Here is a 20,946-nt window from a genome sequence, read left to right on the forward strand (position 1 = left end):
AAACCATGGTCTCGTACGATGTTACATCTCTCTTCACTTGCATCCCAGTCACGGAAGCGTTGGAGGTAGTCCGTAAGAGATTACAGGATGACACCAACCTCAGCAACAGGACCACTCTCAGCATCCACCAAGTGTGTTTGAACTGTGTCTTCATTCCACCTACTTCACATACAAGGGTCAGTTCTACAGGCAGAAACATGGGTGTGCCATGGGCTCCCCAGTTTCACCCATCGTGGCCAATTTGTACATGGAAGAAGTGGAAAAGAGGGCTCTGCTATCCTACCCTGGAACACCACCAAGCCATTGGTTCAGATATGTGGATGACACCTGGGTGAAAATCAAATCTCAGGACGTACCACATTTCACGGATCACATTAACTCGGTGGACCGACACATCAAATTCACCAGGGAGGATATGAAAAGTGGCAGGTTAGCCTTCTTAGACTGTGAGATTTCCATCAGTAATGGGGGACATCTAAAAGCTGACGTGTACCGTAAACCTACACATACAGATCAGTATCTAAGGTTTGACTCTCATCATCCACTGGAGCACAAACTGGGTGTCATCAGGACGCTACAACACAGAGCGAACACCATCCCCACTGACACAGCGGCCAGGGAGGCAGAAGAACATCAAGAAGGCCCTGAGTAAGTGTGGTTATCCCAGCTGGACTTTTGTCAAAGCTGGAAAGGCACCTAAAGAAAGCTCCAGCCGATCCAGGAGAGAAGGACAACCGCTGCCCAAGCGAAAACCTGTAGTGATCCCATATGTGTCAGGAGTATCGGAGCAGTTGAGACACATTTTTTCTAAACACCGGGTCTCTGTGGCTTTTAAACCCCAAAACACGCTGTGCCAAAAATTGGTCCACCCCAAGGATCGGGTCCCCCGACATAAACAGAGTAACATAGTGTACGCTGTTAAGTGCAGGAGGATTGCCAGGATTTATACATCGGGGAAACCAAACAACCTCTGGTGAAGCAGATGGCACAACACAGAAGAGCTACCTCGTCAGGCCAGGACTCTGCAGTCTATTTACACCTACAGGCCAGTGGACACTCTTTCAATGATGAGGATGTACACATCCTGGACAGGGAGGAACGCTGGTTTGAGGGCGGAGTCAAGGAGGCCATTTACGTGAAAAGGGAAAGACCATCTCTGAATCGAGGAGGGGGCTAAGGGTACATCTGTCACCATCTTACAATGCTGTGATTGCAGCCTTTCCCCAACTCTCTGTGAATGGTACTCATGGCCATTGATCAGTGGGTTTTGGTCAGTGGTTGTTGATCAATGGTCATGAGAATTTGCATAATTATGATTAAGGAACTGACCTCCCAGCCCATTGTTCCTTCAGTGGGCTGGTTTCAGTCATTATGCAAATGTACTGTTTATAAGATTGAAACCTGCAGTCAGCTGAGACTGAAGAAGTCACTTGGATGATGACGAAACGTTTCTCCCACAAAACGCTACGTCCAGATGAACAGAATCAACTTTTGGAGATTTACTTTCCTGGATGATTGAGAATGCATCAAGACGACTTTGACTATTGATCTTATGCTCATGGAAGAATTGGGATTTGGTGGGATTATGCAACATTAAGACAGCAGCCAGGTATTCTGAACTAATTTTGTGGTTCATTCACACCTCGCTCGAGTTGACCAGCGTGTCTATTACATGTTTTATCATGATATTGGGTTAACTTGGCATAAAATTAAATAGAAAATGCTCATTGCACGTGTCATGAGTTGGAAAGTATAGAGGAAGTGTGTGTGTATTTTGAGTAGCCTGTAATGGTGTTGGTCACATCATGATCATGAGATGTTCCCAAGAAATACACTGTATACTGCAACGTTGTGATTGCCTCTAAAAAACACTCTTTAAAATGAAAAATGTTACTCTGCATTTTGTAGATGCTTGAGGAGGAAATTGTTACTTTTGTGAAAAATGAGCTACAAAAATTCAAGAACTTTCTGAGTCAAAAATGTCCAGAAGGCACACAAAAAAAGATTATGAGAGAAGATTATGAATCAACGGCTGATAAAAAAGATGAGATCAGCGATGGTGACACATTTCTGAGACTCACACTGAGCTTCCTGAGAAGAAAGAAGCAGGATCAGCTGGCTGATTCTCTGCAGAGAAGTGAGATGCTTTTCTATATTTTCTTTATTTTTTACATCTGTGGAAACTGTCAAACTGCCAAAGAGGTAAAATTGTTATTATAATGTAAAATTATTGTGAAAACAATAACTCTGTTAACCTCAGTAATGGATAATGTGAAGATCTCAATAATGGATTAGGTTTCTTAAAGGTTTCTTAAAAACCATATTGCACTTAGCATATTTGATTCACTGTAAATGGACCTATATCACCTGATGTTTCTCCAGAAACTTCTGCTGCCATTTGCCAACATAAATTAAAGTGTAACCTGAGGACAAAGTTTCAGTGCTTGTTTGAGGGGGGTGTCCGAGCAGAGAACCCCACCCGTCTGAATCAGATCTACACAGAGCTCCACATCTTAGAGGGTGAGAACAGAGATGATCATCATCATGAGGACAGACAGATACAACCTGCCTCCTTGAAACCTGGAAGTTCAGCTGACATCTTTTTTGGGAATATTTTAAAACCTTTATCTGGAACACATGAGCCAGTCAGAACTGTGGTGACAAAAGGAGCTGCTGGAATTGGAAAAACAGTCTTGACACAAAAATACATTTTGGACTGGGCTGAAAACAAAGCCAACCACAATATACAGTTTATCTTCCCATTCACTTTCCGAGAGCTCAATTTGCTGAAAACGAAACAGTGCAGCTTGGTGGAACTTATCCATTATATGTTTACTGACACCAAAGAAGCAGGAATCTGCAGCTTTGAAGAGTTTCAGGTTGTGTTTATCCTGGATGGTCTGGATGAGTGTCGACTTCCTCTGGACTTCCACAACAACAGCATTGTGACTGATGTTACAGAGTCCACCTCACTGGATGTACTGCTGACCAACCTTATTAGGGGGAACCTGCTTCCCTCTGCTCGCCTCTGGATAACAACACGACCTGCAGCAGCCACTCTGATCCCTCATGAGTGTGTTGACATGGTGAAAGAGGTCAGAGGTTTCATGGACTCACAGAAGGAGAAGTACTTCAGGAAGAGATTCAGGGATGAAGAGCAGGCAAATACAATGATCTCACACATCGGGACATCACGAAGCCTCCACATCATGTGCCACATTCCGGTCTTCTGTTGGATCACCTCTACAGTTCTCGAGGATGCGCTGCAGTTCAAAGAGAAGACAGAACTTCCTGCAACCCTGACTGAGATGTACATCCACTTCCTGTTAACTCAGATAAAACAAGATAATGCAAAGTATCATAGAAAAGCCGAGACAGATTCAGTGTGGAACACAGAAGCCAAGAAGATCCTTCTGGCTTTGGGAAACCTTGCTTTTGAGCAGCTGCAGAAAGAAAACCTGATATTTTCTGAAACAGAACTAAAAGAGTATGGCATTGACATCAAAACTGGACCACTCTGCTCAGGACTGTTCATAGAGGTCTTCAATACGAAGCATGGGTTGAGCCAGGAGAGGGTGTTTTCCTTTGTCCATCTGAGCATTCAAGAGTTTCTGGCTGCACTTCATGTCCTTCTAACATTTGTCAACACTGGTGTCAATCTACTGAGAAGACGTCGATTGTCAGTAAAACATGAGCATGCATGTAAGAAACTCTACCAGGACGCAGTGGACCAGGCTTTACAAAGTCCAAAGGGGCACCTAGACTTGTTTGTTCGCTTCCTGCTGGGTCTTTCACTGGATACTAATCAGACTTTCCTACAAGGCCTGCTGAAAAAGACAACAAGTAAACCAAAGGTCAGAGAAAAGCTAGTGCAGTACATCAAGCAGAAGATCAGACACCATCCTTCTCCAGAGAGAAGCATTAATCTGTTTCACTGCCTAAATGAACTCAATGACAATTCTTTAGTGGAGGAAATCCAACAGCTTCTGAGATCAGGAAGCTTCTTTGAAAACAAACTCACTTCTTCTCAGTGGTCAGCACTAGTCTTCATCTTACTGTCATCACAAAAAGATCTGGACATGTTCGACCTGCAGAAATTCTCTGCTTCAAATGACGGTCTTCTGCACCTGCTGCCAGTGGTCAAAGCATCCCAAAAATCTCTGTAGGTTTTTGATTTAATGTGCTAAATATGATCATGGCTTTAAAAGGAATCAAAGAAACACTCACATTAAAACCTTTTCTTTTTCAGCTTGAGTAGCTGTAACCTTTCTTGGAAAAGCTGTCTGGGTCTGTCCACAGTTTTAAACTCAGAGAAGTCTAATCTGAGAGAGCTGGACCTGAGCAACAATGACCTGCGTGATGGAGGCATAAACCTGCTCTCAACTGGACTCGAGAGTCCACAGTGTAGACTAGAGATTCTCAGGTTAGTATTTGGGGATTCACTTAACTTTTCAAAAGACTAATAAATATTTACATCTGTTGCGACTTCCATCCATAAATAAAGCTGCGGGCGGCTGAGTTGGTTGTGTTGCTGTGACACGTCTCCAATAATCCATACAGAGCCATACTCGTATTTTGCGTATTTAGTTTAAGAACAAAACAAGATACTTTTGCGCTTTTAATCAAAACAAATAGTGCATGCATTAACTGACGTGCTAAAATGACGGTCAACAGAAAAGTTTGCCCACAAACCACTCACCCAACGGCCCTGTTGCAAACACTGGCATCAGGTAAATAACATGCGACCACACCCCCATGCAATCAGCTGAGATGCAGGATAATCTAAACACCTGTGCCACCATAACAAAAAACCAAAACATAACCATTGACTTTGGCTCTTACAACATCCCTATGAACGATATGTTTTAGTTTTAGACATATGAGCAGGATTAATCTGTTTTTTATTTTTATTTTTTTTTATTTTTGTTTATTTAAAAGGGACAGTGCAGTTTAACATAGTCCAACAAGTACAAAACGTGAAACTGATGTAACGCACATAACTTTATAGCTATTGCTAATTTTCAACAATTGTCCCTTGTTAGGCTTACACTCACAATACATACATTTTACAATAAAACATACATTTTCATGAAACCAAAATACATCATAAATACAACTACAATTAATAGACAATAAAAAAAATAAAAATAGAAAAATCATTAATTAAAATGACTACAGCTCTGATTTCCCTTTAATCAAACTTTGACCTTCAATGTAAAGGATCTGATCTGTCTTTGGGGTGGCTGTAGCTCAGGTAGAGCAGGTCACCTACTGGTCGGAAGGTTGGTGGTTCAGGTGTGAAATGTATGGTTTTCAGGGTTTTTATCGGTTTTCAGCGTTATTTTGTTATCGTTTTTATCGTTAACTCGGTTTTCCTGGGTCTTTTCACGTGTGTTATGAATAAATCTTATTTTTTTCGGTACCGGTACTAGTTTTATTTTGTTGTATTTATCCGCGACACCTTAAAGGCCGGTCCGTGAAAATATTGTCGGGCATAAACCAGTCCGTGGCGCAAAAAAGGTTGGGGACCGCTGTATTAAGACACTCTGGGGCCATCCTATTTATACATTTAAAAACTAATTTAAGAAAACACAAATGATTAAAACTCCTAAAACTAAGTAGATTATATTTCTTTAAAATGTGACAGTGATGTCACCGAATAGATTGGTTATATAAGGACACCACAGGCTGTAGATGGTGCTGCTTGGGTCCAAACTGTCAGACAATATGAAAAATGAGAGAATATCATGGAATGCATGAATAACTGAGCTGCTGAAGTAGGTTTATAATGCCGAATTAACTTAAAACAATTCAGATGAACCTTGACCATCTTTGAAATCTTCTTTACATGCGTATCAAATTTAAGATGTGAATCTAAAATTATTCCTAAAAACTTAAAATCTTTAACCTCCTTTATTTCTTCGTTCCTTAACTTGATTTTAAAATCATCAGATGAACTTCGTTTTCTAATAGAAAAACACATGAAACTGTTTTTTTAAAATTCAATACAAGATGATTATGTTCCAGCCATCGTTGGACATCATTCAGATGTGCCGTTAAAGTATCTGCTGCCTCGCCAGGTGACTTAGCTGGTACATATATAACTGCATCATCTGCATAAAGCTGGCAGCTAGCTTTTGGACAACTGGCAGGCAAATCATTTATGCTATATCATGCTATATCTAGCAGAGAAAACATTTTGTGTATGTTCACAGGTTATCAGGCTGTCTGATCACAGAGACAGGCTGTTGTGTCCTGGCTTCAGCTCTGAACTCCAACCGCTCTAATCTGAGGGAGCTGGATATGAGCTTTAATCATCCAGGAGACTTGGGACTTCAACTACTGTCTGCTTTACAGCAGGAGCCAAAGTGCAAACTGGAAACTCTCAAGTATGATTTTTTTTAAAATCAGTACACATACGTCGTAGCCTTCATTTACTGAGCCTGAGTTTATGTTCACTTGTCTTTCTCTACCACATCAACAGGACTGATCACTGTGGAAAATGCAGAATGGCCCCATCACCCCTAAGATGTAAGCCAAACCACTATTAAAAGGATCTTGGAAAACAATCAATTCAAATTATCAACATTATAATATGATACAATTAGTGCTGTCAGCGTTAATCTCATTAAAATGACCTTAACACCATAACCGCATTAACGCGGCAAATCTCCGTTAGCGAGTTATCGCGGCTCGCGATGAGATCTTAATGAGATTAGCGCTGACAGCGCTAGATATAATATATTCTTTGAAAATGGCTAGATGAAATGTGATGAAATAATTAGCTATGCTTAGCAAAAAGACTGGAAGAATGATGAACCCGTAGTTTGGATCCAACTGAGGGTAACATAAACCATAACCTCTTAAAACTCAATCATTAATATGTCATATCTTATTTGTTTAATGTCTATAAAAGCCAAAGTACTATTAGTGCATTAGCAATGTTCTTAGTTGTCCGTTGACACTTGACTATAAAGATTTAACCATATAAAATCATCAGCAGTCATGTTTAAAAACTCCTCATACAAGTACCGCTCTTGTTTCCATCATCAGTTTTCTGTGAACTTGCACTGGACCCAAACACAGCAGAAGGAAACCTCAAACTGTCTACAGACAACAGAAAAGCCGTGTTGGTGAAAGAGGAGCAGCCTGATCATCCAGAGAGATTGGATAGCTGGAAACAGGTGCTTTGCAGCGATGGTTTGACTGGGCGCTGTTACTGGGAGGTACGGTGGACAGGAACGGTTACAATAGGAGTGACATACAAAGGAATCGGGAGGAAAGCATACACTGATGGCTGCTGTATTGGATGGAACAATCAGTCCTGGAGTCTTTTCTGCTCAGCTCAGCGTTTCACTGCCTGGCACAATAGCATACCAGCAGACATGAAAACAGCCCCACCCGCTGACTCCAACCGAGTAGCAGTATATCTGGACTGGCCTGCTGGCACTGTGTCCTTCTATTGTCTCCCTTGCATAGTGTCTTCACGAAAACAGATACATCTCCACACGTACCAGACCACGTTCACTGAGCCAGTCTATGCTGCATTTGGACTTGGACGTGTACTTGAGTTTGAGCCTGATGGTACATTGTTATCATCCCAGATTGTTCTGTCTAAAAATGAAGAATGAATGTTCCCTAGAAGATTGGTTCCCAAAGTGAGTGATGCAGGATCTTTGAGGCTTTAAGAAAGGATGAGGGTCCTCTGAGATGTATTTATATTTTTTACTGCTACATGTACTTCTGTACATTTTGAATAAGGTTTGAGTACATAAAACAGTCCAATCAGTGTATTTAATTTGTTTTGCATGATTAACTGTGATTTATTATTAACTCTTCAGAAAATTTGGATAAGTATTGGCAGATTTGCACAACAGCCAAATTCTTGGGTGTGTTACTCTATATACACACACCTTTTTAAGTCTACAACAACATGCTGAACAAGTTTGAGATATTGCTGAGAAATTCACAGGTAGCATTTTTGTAGCTGACCAGCAGTTGTATTTGATGTCTTTATCATAATGCTTGCAAGGAATTCCCACAGAAGGAATACCAGCTCCTTTGTATTTGTTATTTCTGATTCAGTATATTTTATTCTCTGAATATGTATATTGCATGTTATAGTTTACTGTTATACTAATAATAACGACACATATTTGTGTGTGTGTGTGTGTGTGTGTGTGTGTGTGTGTGTGTGTGTGTGTGTGTGTGTGTGTATGTGATCAATATGAATGGTTGACATTTATTTATTTTTACTTTTTATTTTATTTTAATTTTTTTTTGCCTGTCCCGTTTGGTTCTTTAGCCGTCAGAATTGTTGTCTGAAGACCAACAAGGATACCCAATGGATTTACTTTGCCAAATGGATCATCACAGCCTTGCCATTTTGGTCTATTTGATCGACCTTTGTTGTTATTATTTATTTTATTTTATTTTCAGTTGTTACAGACGGGACAGACAGGGCTGGGGGATAGGAAAGGGAGAAAGAAAGATGAAGGAAAAGAAAAACAGAGGGCAGGTGGGACAGTGAGAAAGGGCACTTAGAAAGAGGAAAAATCTCCTGGATCACCTGTTGAGAGAAAAAAAAAGAAAAAGAGAAAACAAGCAAAAAAAGAGAGCAACATAATAAACACAGCACCATCGCATTAATCTAGCTAACAGTAAATAACAGTAAATACTAAATATTGAATGTTGTTGTGCAGCACGCAGCCTCGACAGCGCACAATGTGCTTTGAGGTAGCAGCCAAGAAAGGTGTAGTTTGTGTCTTCACAGGGGACAATTATTTTTAAGGCTATGGATGGACGCTGACTCTTCAAAGACAAACTAGGAAGCATTTTTTAGATATTATTAACAATGCAGCAAAAACTCTGGGCTACATAAAACATGGAAAAACACTGGTGACATTGGAAAGAAAAGCGTCTGGACTTCTTTAAGTTGGTTGAAGACGTTTCACCTCTCATCCAAGAAGCTTCTTCAGTTCTAAGGTCAAATGGCCGAGAGTCCCAGATTTAAACCCTGTGGGAGTTTCCCCCCAAAGAGGGACAAAGGACCCCCTGGTGATCCTCTACCTAATAACATGAACCAAGTTGTGGAAATGGGTGTGGGTCACAATCAGCCAAGGAGCTAATTGTGAAACCTGGCCCCACCCTATCATGTGATTTCCTGAGGTCAGATGGCCCAGGATGTGAGTGGGCATTAAGGCGTCTGGGAAGGATCTCAAAACTGGATTATAGATGGCAGACAGTTGGTGTCGTAAGCCCCGCCCTCTGTTCAAAGATGGTCGCTCACAGTGGACATAGATGGCCTCTTTCACTCCTCTTTCAAACCATCTGTCCTCTCTGTCCAAAATATGAACATTGGCATCCTCGAAAGAGTGACCTTTGACCTTTAGATGCAGATGGACTGCTGAGTCTTGTCCCGTGGAGGTGGCTCTTCTATGTTGTGCCATGCGCTTGTGAAGTCGCTGTTTGGTCTCTCTAATGTAGAGGTCTGGGCATTCCTCGCTGCACTGTACAGCATACACCACGTTGTTAAGTTTGTGTTTTGGAGTTTTGTCTTTTGGATGAACCAGTTTGTGTCTGAGTGTGTTGCTGGGTCTGAAGTAATCTGGGGTGTTGTACTTGGAGAAAACTCTCCTGAGTTTCTCTGATACACCGGCTACATAGGGGATGACAACGTTGCTGCGTCTGTCTTTCTTATCCTCCCTTGCTGGTGTCTGATCTGAGTACAGTTCCAGCCTTGAATTCAGGTGGCTCTTTTCAGTTTATTTCTTCATGCAAGTACTGCTGGGTATACATGAGTAATAATAAAGACAATAATAAATAAAGTAATAAGTAAAGCTGTTTCCAGAGCTAAACTCAGAACAGGCAAACAGCCAGCCTATTAGCTCTCTGTCATTCTGGTCCAGTAGCTTTAGAGGCAGAATCACCCTCCATGTTTTCCTCTCACATATTCACTGTACACACTCACAGGGGGAAATTTGGACGGATTTATTAGCAAATGCCTTTCACCTAAACGCACGTGGTCATCTTCATTAACAGGATATCAAACTTTTCAAGGTCACTTTAAATCAGTCAAACACTAAATTGTATATTGTTATGAATCCTTTTACCTTAGTCTTCAAGTGTATATTTATTTCTTACTCTTCTTATATTTATTTTTTGTCTTTTGCACTGAATGGAGCTGGAGCCTTGTCATCTCCTCTCTCTATATACTGTACTGTTTATAGCAGAGATGACAATAAAGTTTACTTTGATCACAGTCAAATATCTCATCATTGAATCATTGTAGTTTGGAAGTTTAGCATTCTTGCCTGACAAACTTTTCACAGTGTGAGTGTCTGATGTTCTTGTTTTATGCTTTTTCTCCTATGTCCCTGTAAAACCAGTCTAACCTGTAGTGGAAGCGAATAGAAAAATCACAGCATTAGATCTGGTAGGTCTCCACTAGATGGAGACAAAGCTGACTACAGTATGCAGGAGTTTTTAAAAAAAAATTCAATTATAGTTCATCTATTTGAGTTCTTTTTCCTTTTAAAAATTAAATTCTTCTGTTCTGCTAAGCAGAGAACAAATTGAATGATAATGATTTTCGTACTTTTTTCGGTATTCGCTATTTCATAAAATCATAGCTATATCAAGTTCTTAGGTGTACTTAGGTTCACATTCTTCTTTATATAGCTACTGTTTTCAGTGCTATTTTTGTCTCTTCACTTTTTTCCTGCCTTGGTCACTGCTGTAGGATTTATTTATTTTATCGCATTTAACTGGAAACTAGCGAGATACGGTCGGGATTTTTGTTGTATCTTATTCTGCTTATAATAAAAATAATAATAATAATAATGTAACACACTGAAGAAAGACAAGGTTCATCCAGGTGCACATGGAGGTTTATTGCACTGAAACACAGCAAAACAGTTCTGTGTTACTGACAGCTGCCATTACAATAACTGGCCTGCGTTACTTTTGTAAAGGATTGCATGTAATGGCCCTTTAGTAATCAGTCAATACAGTAATGGAGTCATGAGCAGGTGACTGATCAGATGACTGTCACGTGGTTCAGTCAGCTGATGCTAGTGCTAACCAGCCGGACTGAAAGTGAATCCTGTGGCAGAGACGGATCTGACGGTCGGACAGGATGCCTTTCTCTGAGCTCTATTTTAACGTCGATAACGGCTACCTGGAGGGGCTGGTGAGAGGTTTTAAAGCTGGAATACTGTCGCAGGCGGATTATTTAAATCTCGTCCAGTGTGAGACGCTGGAAGGTGAGTTAAAACGGATAGCTAGCGGCTAATAGCTAGACGCCAGCTAATTCCACAAGCTAGCGCTTAACGCTAGTTAGCTGTTAAACGTTAGTGTCTGTTTTACTGTCGATATAAATCGTCCCAATTTCTGTTATAATCTAGTCGCCAAGCTCAACATCGATAACTGCCACACGTTAAGGTGAAATAATTTGAGACTGTGTTCGTCAAGCTTGCTGTCATATGTCTGTATCCTGCGTAGCTAGCTTAAACTAACCCAAGCAAGGGCCATTGCTGTTTATTGCTCACTTCCCAGTTTTATGGGAAGTGAAATTATAGTCAGAAGAGATTTTACAGTGTTCCTGTTAACATCGATGCTTCGAACAAATAACATTTTCTCTACCTTTTCTGTGACCATTCGGTTGACATCTTGCTAATTTCCTTATAGCAGACGCTTCTTGTGTTATGCTCACCTGCACAGAGCGGGCAGGGATGAATTCAGTTCAGTTACATTTCAGCGTCAAATTACAACACTCCCTTCAAAGTGTTTGATTAAAAGTTATTTTCCAAGAGAGACTTATGAACGTGAGACAGATTAGGACACAACCAAGACCAGGTAGCCACATTTCTAGTCAAGTTAGTAGTTGGGTTGAGAGACAGGAACAGCAACAAATGCAGGGGCACTGCAGCTGAAGGTTGGACCGCAAATCAGTTGAGAAATTGGTTTGAAAAGACAAAAAATATCTTGTCAGTGAAGTGCAAAATTCTATATAGAAAATAAAAGCTGCCGTACAACACTGCAAGTCTACATTTAACAATTCTTAAATAATCAAGTAATGTAACATTATGGGAAAACCTTCATACTGCTTTTTGTTGTATTAGCCACCATCTAAACAAAAAAACTTTATGTATAAAACTAGATTTATAGCCACACCTTTTTAGCAGTTGTAGTTTCAAACTTAAACCCTTAGAATAATAGAATCCTGACTAACTGTTTGTCCTGCAGACTTGAAGCTCCACCTGCAGAGCACAGACTATGGCAGCTTCTTGGCAAACGAGGCGTCTCCTCTCACCGTGTCCGTTATTGACGACAAGCTAAAGGAGAAGATGGTGGTGGAGTTTCGCCACATGAGAAACCAGTCGTATGAACCGCTGGCCAGCTTCATGGACTTCATCACGTAAGCTAAACCTATCGAGTTGAATTGAGTACGGACGTCTGTTAGCACAATTTCTGAATTTCATATTATTCATTAATTTAAAATTTGGCACTGTCATGTAAATAACAGTAGACACTGCAGTACTTTGAAGTACTGTAAAGTATTTGCCATTAATCGGTAAAGTAACATTTCTGTTCTATAAAGTATAACAGTGTAGAACACTGTGACAATCCCTCCCCTCCTTCCTTTGGGCTTTAGCTACAGTTATATGATCGATAACGTCATCCTGCTGATCACGGGCACTCTGCACCAGCGGGCCATCTCTGAGCTGGTGCCCAAGTGTCACCCGCTGGGCAGCTTTGAACAGATGGAGGCGGTCAACATTGCGCAGACCCCCGCCGAGCTCTACAATGCCATCCTTGTGGACACACCACTGGGTGAGTATCTGTATATGACCTTTCCAACATCATAATAATATTCAGGGGTTTTATGCAATAAGAACAGGCCCTCAAAAAAAACTTTATCACTCCCCTAAATCTAAAACTCAAATTGGTTCTCACAACGGTGGCTCTGCCCTTTCAAAGTTTATTAATTTTCTTTCTTTGGTTTCCTGTTTTTTAAAAAGAAAAAAAAAAGACTTGAGTCGCCTATAGTTTTGCTGAAAGTTGTCACCATCATTTGGTCAGGATAACTCTCACACACCTTCAGTCAGTGTAGCGTTTAGCTTTCACTTTTCAGAGCAGTAACATAATGTTTCTCTGTATGCGACACATTTGTAGTGACATCTGTGTATCGTACTTAAGATAGCTTTATACCTGCTCTGAATGGGCACCAGCCAGCAGGGGTGTAAAACCTGAATTGTGATGTCTTATGTTGAACAGGAGATGGCGCCAAAGCTGAGGAAAACACTAAATATTGATTTCTGTTTTTTTTTTTCTTTTCAATAGCTGCGTTCTTCCAGGACTGCATATCTGAGCAGGACTTGGATGAAATGAACATTGAAATCATTCGTAACACCCTTTACAAGGTAGAGTTTATTAATAACTGAGCTAAGCTTTATTTATACAGTGCATGTCATTCCAGGTGAAATCACAATGTGTTGCAAAAAGCATAATCTGTTCACATAAGCAAGTGAATAAATAAAATGACAGCAAAAAAGGCAACAATGTGACGGTAAAAGCTGAAACTCAGAAGTTAACTCAGTTAAAGAAACAGAAATTCAAAGACCATAATTACTCCAACAGAAGAAGAACAAGTCAAAAACCAATAAAAATTAAATAATTAAGATCAACAGTAGTCGAGCACAATTGTTCCAACCTAAACATTAATACTGATAAAGCAACGTGACCACTGTATAGATCTTTAACTCTCTGGCAGTTGTGTTCTAGTAGACAACTACAGATATTGTTGTAGCTCCTAATCTTTTCAGCGTTTGTCACAGAATAAACAGTTTTAATAGTCCTGTGGATGTCGGTCTGGAAGCTGAGGGCAGAGAAGTTGTGATTCTGTGAGAAATTGTCAGACTTCTAGCTTTCACTCGAATAACCAGGAGGTATTAAGTTGCAAGTTACCAATGTCCTGTGAACATCCCGTTAGTCTGCCAGTCTGGCCAAATCATTATGGGCAGAGAAACACAGAATATGGTAAAGCACGTGGTATTTTCTGACAGTTGATTTCGTATCAGTAGGAACAAGTTAACCAGTTTGTGCCCATGGGAGTCGGAGATATTCTTAATATTTAATGGAAGCATTAAAAGTAGTTGTTATATATCTGTGAAGGTTCTCAGTCATCCAGGTCATTGTAGTCTAAGGAGCTTGGAAAGAAAAGCATCTGGACTTCTGTAAGTAGCTTGAAGACGTTTCACCTCTCATCCCAGAAGCTTCTTCAGTTCTAGGGTCAAATGGTGGAGAGTCCCAGATTTAAGCCCTGTAGGATTGTGAGACAGTGTAGGACAAAGGACCCCCTGATGATCCTCTACCTAATCACAAGAGCCAAGGTGTGAAAACGGGTGTCGGTCACAATTCCTGAGGTCAGCTGACCTCAGGAAATCACATGATGGGGTGGGGCTAGGTTTCACAATGAGCTCACCCGAAACCTTGGCTGATTGTGACCTACACCCGTTTTCACACCTTGGCTCATGTGATTAGGTAGAGGATCATTAGGGGGTCCATTGTCCCTCTCGGTGGGTAACTCCCACAGAGCTTAAATCTGGGACTCTCCACCATTTGACCCTAGAACTGAAGAAGCTTCTCTGCTGAGAGGTGAAACGTCTTCAAGCTACTTAAAGAAGTCCAGACGCTTTTCTTTCCAAGCTCAGACTAGTTGTTACATAGTTTAAATGCAGAACTGGCATGAAATTGTTATGTATTTATGTAAAGTTGTCATGTAAAATACATTAAGTAGATTTTGTTCTCTCAGGCTTATCTGGAGGCTTTCTACAAGTTCTGCTCCAACTTGGGAGGAACGACTGCTGACACCATGTGTCCTATTCTGGAGGTGAGGCCTCAGTCTGATTTAGGAACCTGTCACTAGTCTTCCATCTGGTTCTCTGGGAGGTCTTTTATCACTGAGCAGGTTTGCTCACGAAGACACTGAAGCGTCTTTAACTTGACTCATCACTGTTCTTCTTCGCCTCTGTATCTGCAGTTTGAAGCTGACAGGAGAGCCTTCATCATCACCATCAACTCGTTTGGCACAGAGCTCTCCAAAGAGGACCGTGCCAAACTCTTTCCCCACTGTGGCAAGCTTTACCCAGAAGGCCTTGCTCAGCTGGCCCGTGCCGATGACTATGAGCAGGTCAAGGCTGTAGCTGATTTTTACCCTGTAAGTTCAGAAATGGCCTGCAGAATTCCCCATAGAAACATCATTGAACTCATATGTTTCAAGTTGTTTGCACTTTCATTTTCCAGTTTGTGCTTTGGTGTCTGTCATTGTTCATCGAGGTTCAATCTTTCAGTTTAACGTCTGTGTTAAAGCATAAACGTGTTCTTGCATCTTCAGGAGTACAAGCTGCTGTTTGAGGGCGCCGGTAGCAACCCGGGAGATAAAACCCTGGAGGACCGTTTCTTTGAGCATGAGGTGAAGCACATGCATCCCTCCCTCACAAAGACCTTTTTACACCCAGTATTAACCTCTGTTGTAATAATGTTGTAATAATCACAGACCTCTACAGTTGAACTAATTGTTCAAAGCTGTTATTAGTTCAAGCATGCTGACTTTAACTGTGCTGGATTAATGCAGGTTTGTCTGTATGTGTGGTTATTAGATTCATTTTCAGTGATTTGTTTTGCCTTCAGAATATTTTATACAGCAGAATTTCTTACATCCCAGTAAAGCCAGTACAGTCACGACATGGTGTGAGTGTGGCTGCGTCTCACTGCAACACTACACACATCCAACTATCTGACTGTGTGAGAGCCTTAACCGCCTCACACAGGTTGTCCATATTATTATCCAAACACCTCACATCCCCATGATGATTGCTGGAACAGCTCCAGCTCTGAAGCCCGTCATTTCTCCAAGCCAGGAAAGTAAAGGGGGAGAAAAAAATCTGACTGTCCAACTAGAACACTCCGATATCAGGTTTTGAGAACCCCAGAAATGCTCAAAATAAAGCCATTTGTTACCATTATTCACATTCTTTAATAATGAATCATGCCGCTTAACTGTGCAGCACCCCACATTGTGCATTACGTGTTATACTCCAAAGGACAGTGAGGAAAAACACATAAACCGATGTTAAACATGATACTTAGAGTTCCCGAAAGGTTGTTTCTGTCCACCTGGACGTAGCATTTCTCCCACTGAAAACGTCCAGATGAACAGAATCGGCCTTTGGGGATTTACTTACCTGGATGATCAAGCATGCATCAAGACGATACTTATGTTTACTACAAAAGATATTCATCTATTATTAAAATATGACAAATTAACAATGGTAAAGTGTGGCGCATTATGAAAACGTAGTGAGGACACATCGAGGTGTTCCCAGGCCACCCCAGGGAGATGATCCCTCCAGCGTGTCCTGGGTGTACCCCAGTGCCGCCTCCCGGTAGGACGTGCCTGGTCGGAACATCGTACCCAGAAGCGACTGCCTCAGCTGGCTCTACCCTGTGCTAAAGAAGAGCCCATCCATCCTTTGGAGATAGCTCTTTTCTTCCGCTTGTATCCGCGATCTTTCACCTTTAAAAGAGCTAACAGTAATAGTCTTAACAAGCCTAGATTAACAGAGTTATGTTGTTTCTCAACAATGAAGCTCCATCTTGTGGCAGACGCCTGCATAACATTTACTGGCATTGGGCGTCAATGTAAAACCATTAAACGACTGGTACGTCTGATACAGACTAGTGATGATTAATCGACTACTTTCTTCTGTAGGCAGGAAAGATGACTGCCACTCAGCCAATCAGTGCCACAATTGAAAAAAACCAACTGTGGTATTTACAACTTTGAGCATCTTCAAATAATGTCCTTTCTTACAATTATCATAGCGTTGTTACAGGATTGCTTTGCCTAAAGGAAAAATGAAAAAATGTGCATAATTGTCACTCAGACTAAGAACCTTTTACACTAGATTTTAACTCATTTCAGCTTTTGTTAGACAACATGGAGATTTGTGGTGTTTGGGATTTTGTGTTTAGTTTCCTGTGTGGAAGTCATGTAAAGTCGTTGACATGTGGGGCGGCTGTAGCTCCGGAGGTAGATCATCTACTGATCGGAAGGTTGACGGTTCGATCCCTGGCTCCCCCCAGTCTGCATGCTAAATGTTCTTGGGCAAGATATGAACCACAAGTTGCTCTCCGATGCATCCATCGGCGTGTGAATGTGTGTGAGCAGTAGTTAGACAGTGCTCATGTGAATGGGTGAATGTTGTACTCTGGCAGGTAGTGCTGTAGAAGAATCAGTCCATTTACCATTTCAGTTGAGTTGCAATGTGTGCAAAAAAAAAAAAAGTTTAGTCCAGCATCTTGAGTAAAGGAATACCTGACAAGCTCTGCAATGATGAGTATCTGAAATATGAATGAAAATGAAACTGAACTGCCAGTTTAGAAAAGATTGGGCTGAGCTAATAGAGAGATTGAAGTTGGATCCCTTTGTGTCAACCTTAACCACGTCTTTTGTTTTCATTTTTTATTCTTTGACGTCAGTACTAACCTTGTCTTTCCTCCTCCTTTGTGTTTGTAGGTGAAGCTGAATAAGCTGGCCTTCCTCAACCAGTTCCACTTCAGTGTTTTCTACGCCTACGTCAAGCTGAAGGAGCAAGAGTGCAGGAACATCGTCTGGATCGCTGAGTGCATCGCCCAGCGGCACCGCGCCAAGATCGACAACTACATTCCCATCTTCTAAGCCGTCTCCTTCCCACCATCATTTCATTCAGTTGTTTTTTTTGTTCCCCACAGTCGCAGCCTGGTGTTAAAGGCCCAGATGGTTTGATGCTCAAGTCCCACTTTCTTCACTCGTATGTGTAAATTGGTTTTCAACAGTTGCTGTTGTGTGCATTCCTTTCTTGCTTGTCAAGTTAAATGATCCAACACACAAAAATACAACTGAAGGATGTACTGTAGTTTGGGGGGGGGGGGGTTGTATAATAGAAAAAAATGACATGATTCTGGTTCGTCAGAGCGACGTCTTTGTTTAAAGTTATTTGACTTTCAAACACTTGCTTCCAGTCCTTGTGTTATGTTGCACACGGCAGCTGTTTTTTTTGTTTTGTTTTGTTTTTTTAAAAACAGCAGTGGAAGAATTTGCAATTCAATATGACCAGAAACCAAGGACACGGTACGTTGGCTCAGCCTGTGCAGCTCCAAGTGGTGAAACATGAAAACATCCCTCCAGGTTGTCTTTACTGTGGATTTCTGTTGGTAGTGCTACGTTTTCTCAGCATGTTTGCTCGTCAGTGTGATTTTCTGTCAAAACCAATGAGTGAAATGTGTGAGGCCCTCCTGGTTTGTTGTCTAAATATATCCTAAAATATTGAAAATGAAACGGCTGAACAGGAACTTCTGTGCTCAGTGTTCCTGCTCCAGCATGAAGATTCTGTGAATAAAGTGGAATGAGTCCGTATCCGGGGCGTATGGATAACAGACGTCATGTTTAAAGTATACAAAGATATATAGATATTTAATGATGACTATCTGATTTTTGTTTTCTCCTGCTGTAAAGGATTTATTACTGTTTTCGTCTGTTATTTGTGAAATGTGTATTGTAAATGTGACAGAGTAATAAACAGACTAATGCAGGCCTGAATGTCTCGAAGAACCGTGACATTATTTTGAGTTTTTAAATCCGGATAGAATTTATGGAAGTCATGAAATTTTCTGCTTCTTCACTGGATTTTGGATCGAAATAATGCAGTTTGTACTTATCATTAACTTAAAAGATGTGTGTGTGTGTGTGTGTATATATAAATATATGTATATGTATATATATGTATATATATGTATATGTATATATTTATGTATATATATGTATATATATGTATGTGTATATATATTTATGTATATATATGTATGTATATATATATATATATATATATATATATGTGTGTATATATGTATATGTATATATATATGTCTGTGTGTATATATGTGTGTATATATATATATATGTATATATATGTGTGTGTGTGTGTGTGTATGTATATATTAGGGGTGCAACAATACTCGTATCGGTATTAAACCGTTCGATACAGTGCTTTTGGTTCGGTACGCATGTGCATCGAACAATACAAAATGTTTTATTTATTTTATCAACTTTTCTTCTGACAATGCTGTCTGTGTTGAGAGCTCAGTGGATCTGCGTTCGACTACTCCACCTAGGCTGCACTGTCGAGTGCAGATCCACTGAGCGCAGCGCAAGCTAGCGAGACAGAAGCTAAGCTCGTTGCAACATGGCAACTGCCTCAACGCTACCCGAAACTGAACCTCCCCCACCCTCATTCAGATCTGGCGTTTGGAACTATTTTGGTCTTCATGTGAAGTATCACCCTGAAGGTAAGCGCGTCATGGACAAAAGTAAAACAGTATGTCGGATGTGCCACGCAATGCTCAATTGGTGGGAACTAGTGCGTTAGCGCAGTTAGCTTGTTAACGTGTTGACGCCGTCCAGCCCCACGCACGGGGTGATCCGCGGTAACTCGTTAATGGAGATTTGCCGCGTTATGGCGTTAATGTCATTTTAACGAGATTAACGCTGACAGCACTAGTGGGAACACAACGAATATGACTGCACATTTACGCCGACATCTCCCTAGTGCAAAGACAAGTGGAAGCAGACAAAAACAACAAGCATGCTACAAACTTTACCTGAGTCATTTAGACAGCCGTTAGCACATGATTCTCCTTATGGGGACCTGATATGTTTAATATGCTGCTGAGAGTATACCCCAGAAGAAGCATATAGTATAGCTTTTATTTTGGAAAGAGACATTTCTCTGTAATAAACTCTCTTTTCCAAAGATGAGTGATTTCTCGATCAGATAGATTTATTTATTTTTTATTATTTTATTGTTTCAGCAACACGGAGCGGTTGTCAGCCACCTCCTGTACATGGATGACATCAAGCTGTATGCCAAGAGTGAACGAGACATCGATTCACTGATACACACTACCAGGCTATACAGTAATGACATTGGAATGTCGTTCGGACTGGAGAAGTGTAGTCGGATGGTTACAAAGAGAGGGAAGGTAGTCAGAACTGAGGGGATCAAGCTACCAGAAGGCAACATTGCAGACATAGAGGACAGTTACAAGTACCTGGGGATCCTGCAGGCGAATGGGAACCATGAAGAGGCCGCTAGGAAAGCTGCAACCACCAAGTACCTGCAGAGGGTCAGGCAAGTCCTGAGGAGTCAGCTGAACGGTAAGAACAAGATCCGGGCCATCAACACCTACGCCCTGCCCGTGATCAGGTACCCTGCTGGGGTAATAGGCTGGCCAAAGGAGGAGATAGAAGCCACTGACATAAAGACAAGAAAGCTCCTTACCATGCATGGAGGGTTTCACCCCAAGTCCAGCACCCTGAGGCTGTACGCTAAGCGGAAGGAAGGAGGCCGGGGACTGGTGAGTGTCAGCACCACAGTCCAGGATGAGACAAGAAACATCCACGAATACATCACGAAGATGGCCCCAACTGACCGAGTGCTCAGTGAATACCTCAGGCAGCAGAAACCCAAGAAAGAGGAGGAAGGCGAGGAACCATCATGGAAGGACAGGCCCCTGCACGGTATGTACCACCGGCAGATAGAGGAGGTGGCTGATATCCAGAAATCCTACCAGTGGCTGGACAAAGCTGGACTGAAAGACAGCACGGAGGCACTAATCATGGCAGCACAAGAACAAGCTCTGAGTACAAGATCCATAGAGGCTGGGGTCTATCACACCAGGCAAGACCCCAGGTGCAGGCTGTGTAAAGATGCCCCTGAGACAATCCAGCACATCACAGCAGGGTGCAAGATGCTAGCAGGCAAGGCATACATGGAACGCCATAACCAAGTGGCCGGCATAGTGTACAGGAACATCTTTGCCGAGTATAACCTGGAAGTCCCGAGG

The 20,946-nt window shown here is 41.4% G+C and overlaps 2 protein-coding genes across 2 annotated transcripts; both read left to right on the forward strand.

Moving 5' to 3' along the window:
* Positions 1 to 890: 890 nt before the first annotated feature.
* On the forward strand, positions 891 to 7,631 carry LOC134624251 (NACHT, LRR and PYD domains-containing protein 4-like; the record flags this gene model as incomplete). Its single annotated transcript, XM_063469215.1, has 7 exons — positions 891 to 917; positions 1,909 to 2,137; positions 2,383 to 4,162; positions 4,250 to 4,423; positions 6,216 to 6,389; positions 6,485 to 6,531; positions 7,054 to 7,631. Coding segments are annotated over 7 exons (3,009 nt in total), but the record flags the coding sequence as incomplete, so codon positions are not given.
* Positions 7,632 to 11,053: 3,422 nt separating this feature from the next.
* LOC134624455 (V-type proton ATPase subunit d 1) lies at positions 11,054 to 18,643 on the forward strand. Its single transcript, XM_063469423.1, has 8 exons — positions 11,054 to 11,264; positions 12,247 to 12,418; positions 12,656 to 12,834; positions 13,345 to 13,424; positions 14,816 to 14,893; positions 15,044 to 15,220; positions 15,398 to 15,475; positions 17,582 to 18,643. The coding sequence occupies exons 1-8, from the start codon at positions 11,138 to 11,140 to the stop codon at positions 17,741 to 17,743; spliced, it is 1,053 nt and encodes a 350-aa protein (XP_063325493.1). The 5' UTR covers positions 11,054 to 11,137; the 3' UTR covers positions 17,744 to 18,643.
* Positions 18,644 to 20,946: the final 2,303 nt, after the last annotated feature.

This window comes from Pelmatolapia mariae, linkage group LG1, assembly GCF_036321145.2.
Source record: "Pelmatolapia mariae isolate MD_Pm_ZW linkage group LG1, Pm_UMD_F_2, whole genome shotgun sequence".
NCBI classification, from domain to species: domain Eukaryota; kingdom Metazoa; phylum Chordata; class Actinopteri; order Cichliformes; family Cichlidae; genus Pelmatolapia; species Pelmatolapia mariae.

Excerpts from the sequence above, each read along its gene's own strand:
- LOC134624455 (XM_063469423.1), top strand. The coding sequence starts at position 11,138 with ATGCCTTTCTCTGAGCTCTATTTTAACGTCGATAACGGCTACCTGGAG. Across the intron at positions 13,425-14,815 it reads TTCGTAACACCCTTTACAAG|GCTTATCTGGAGGCTTTCTA; the intron begins GTAGAGTTTATT and ends TTGTTCTCTCAG. Across the intron at positions 15,221-15,397 it reads CTGTAGCTGATTTTTACCCT|GAGTACAAGCTGCTGTTTGA; the intron begins GTAAGTTCAGAA and ends TTGCATCTTCAG.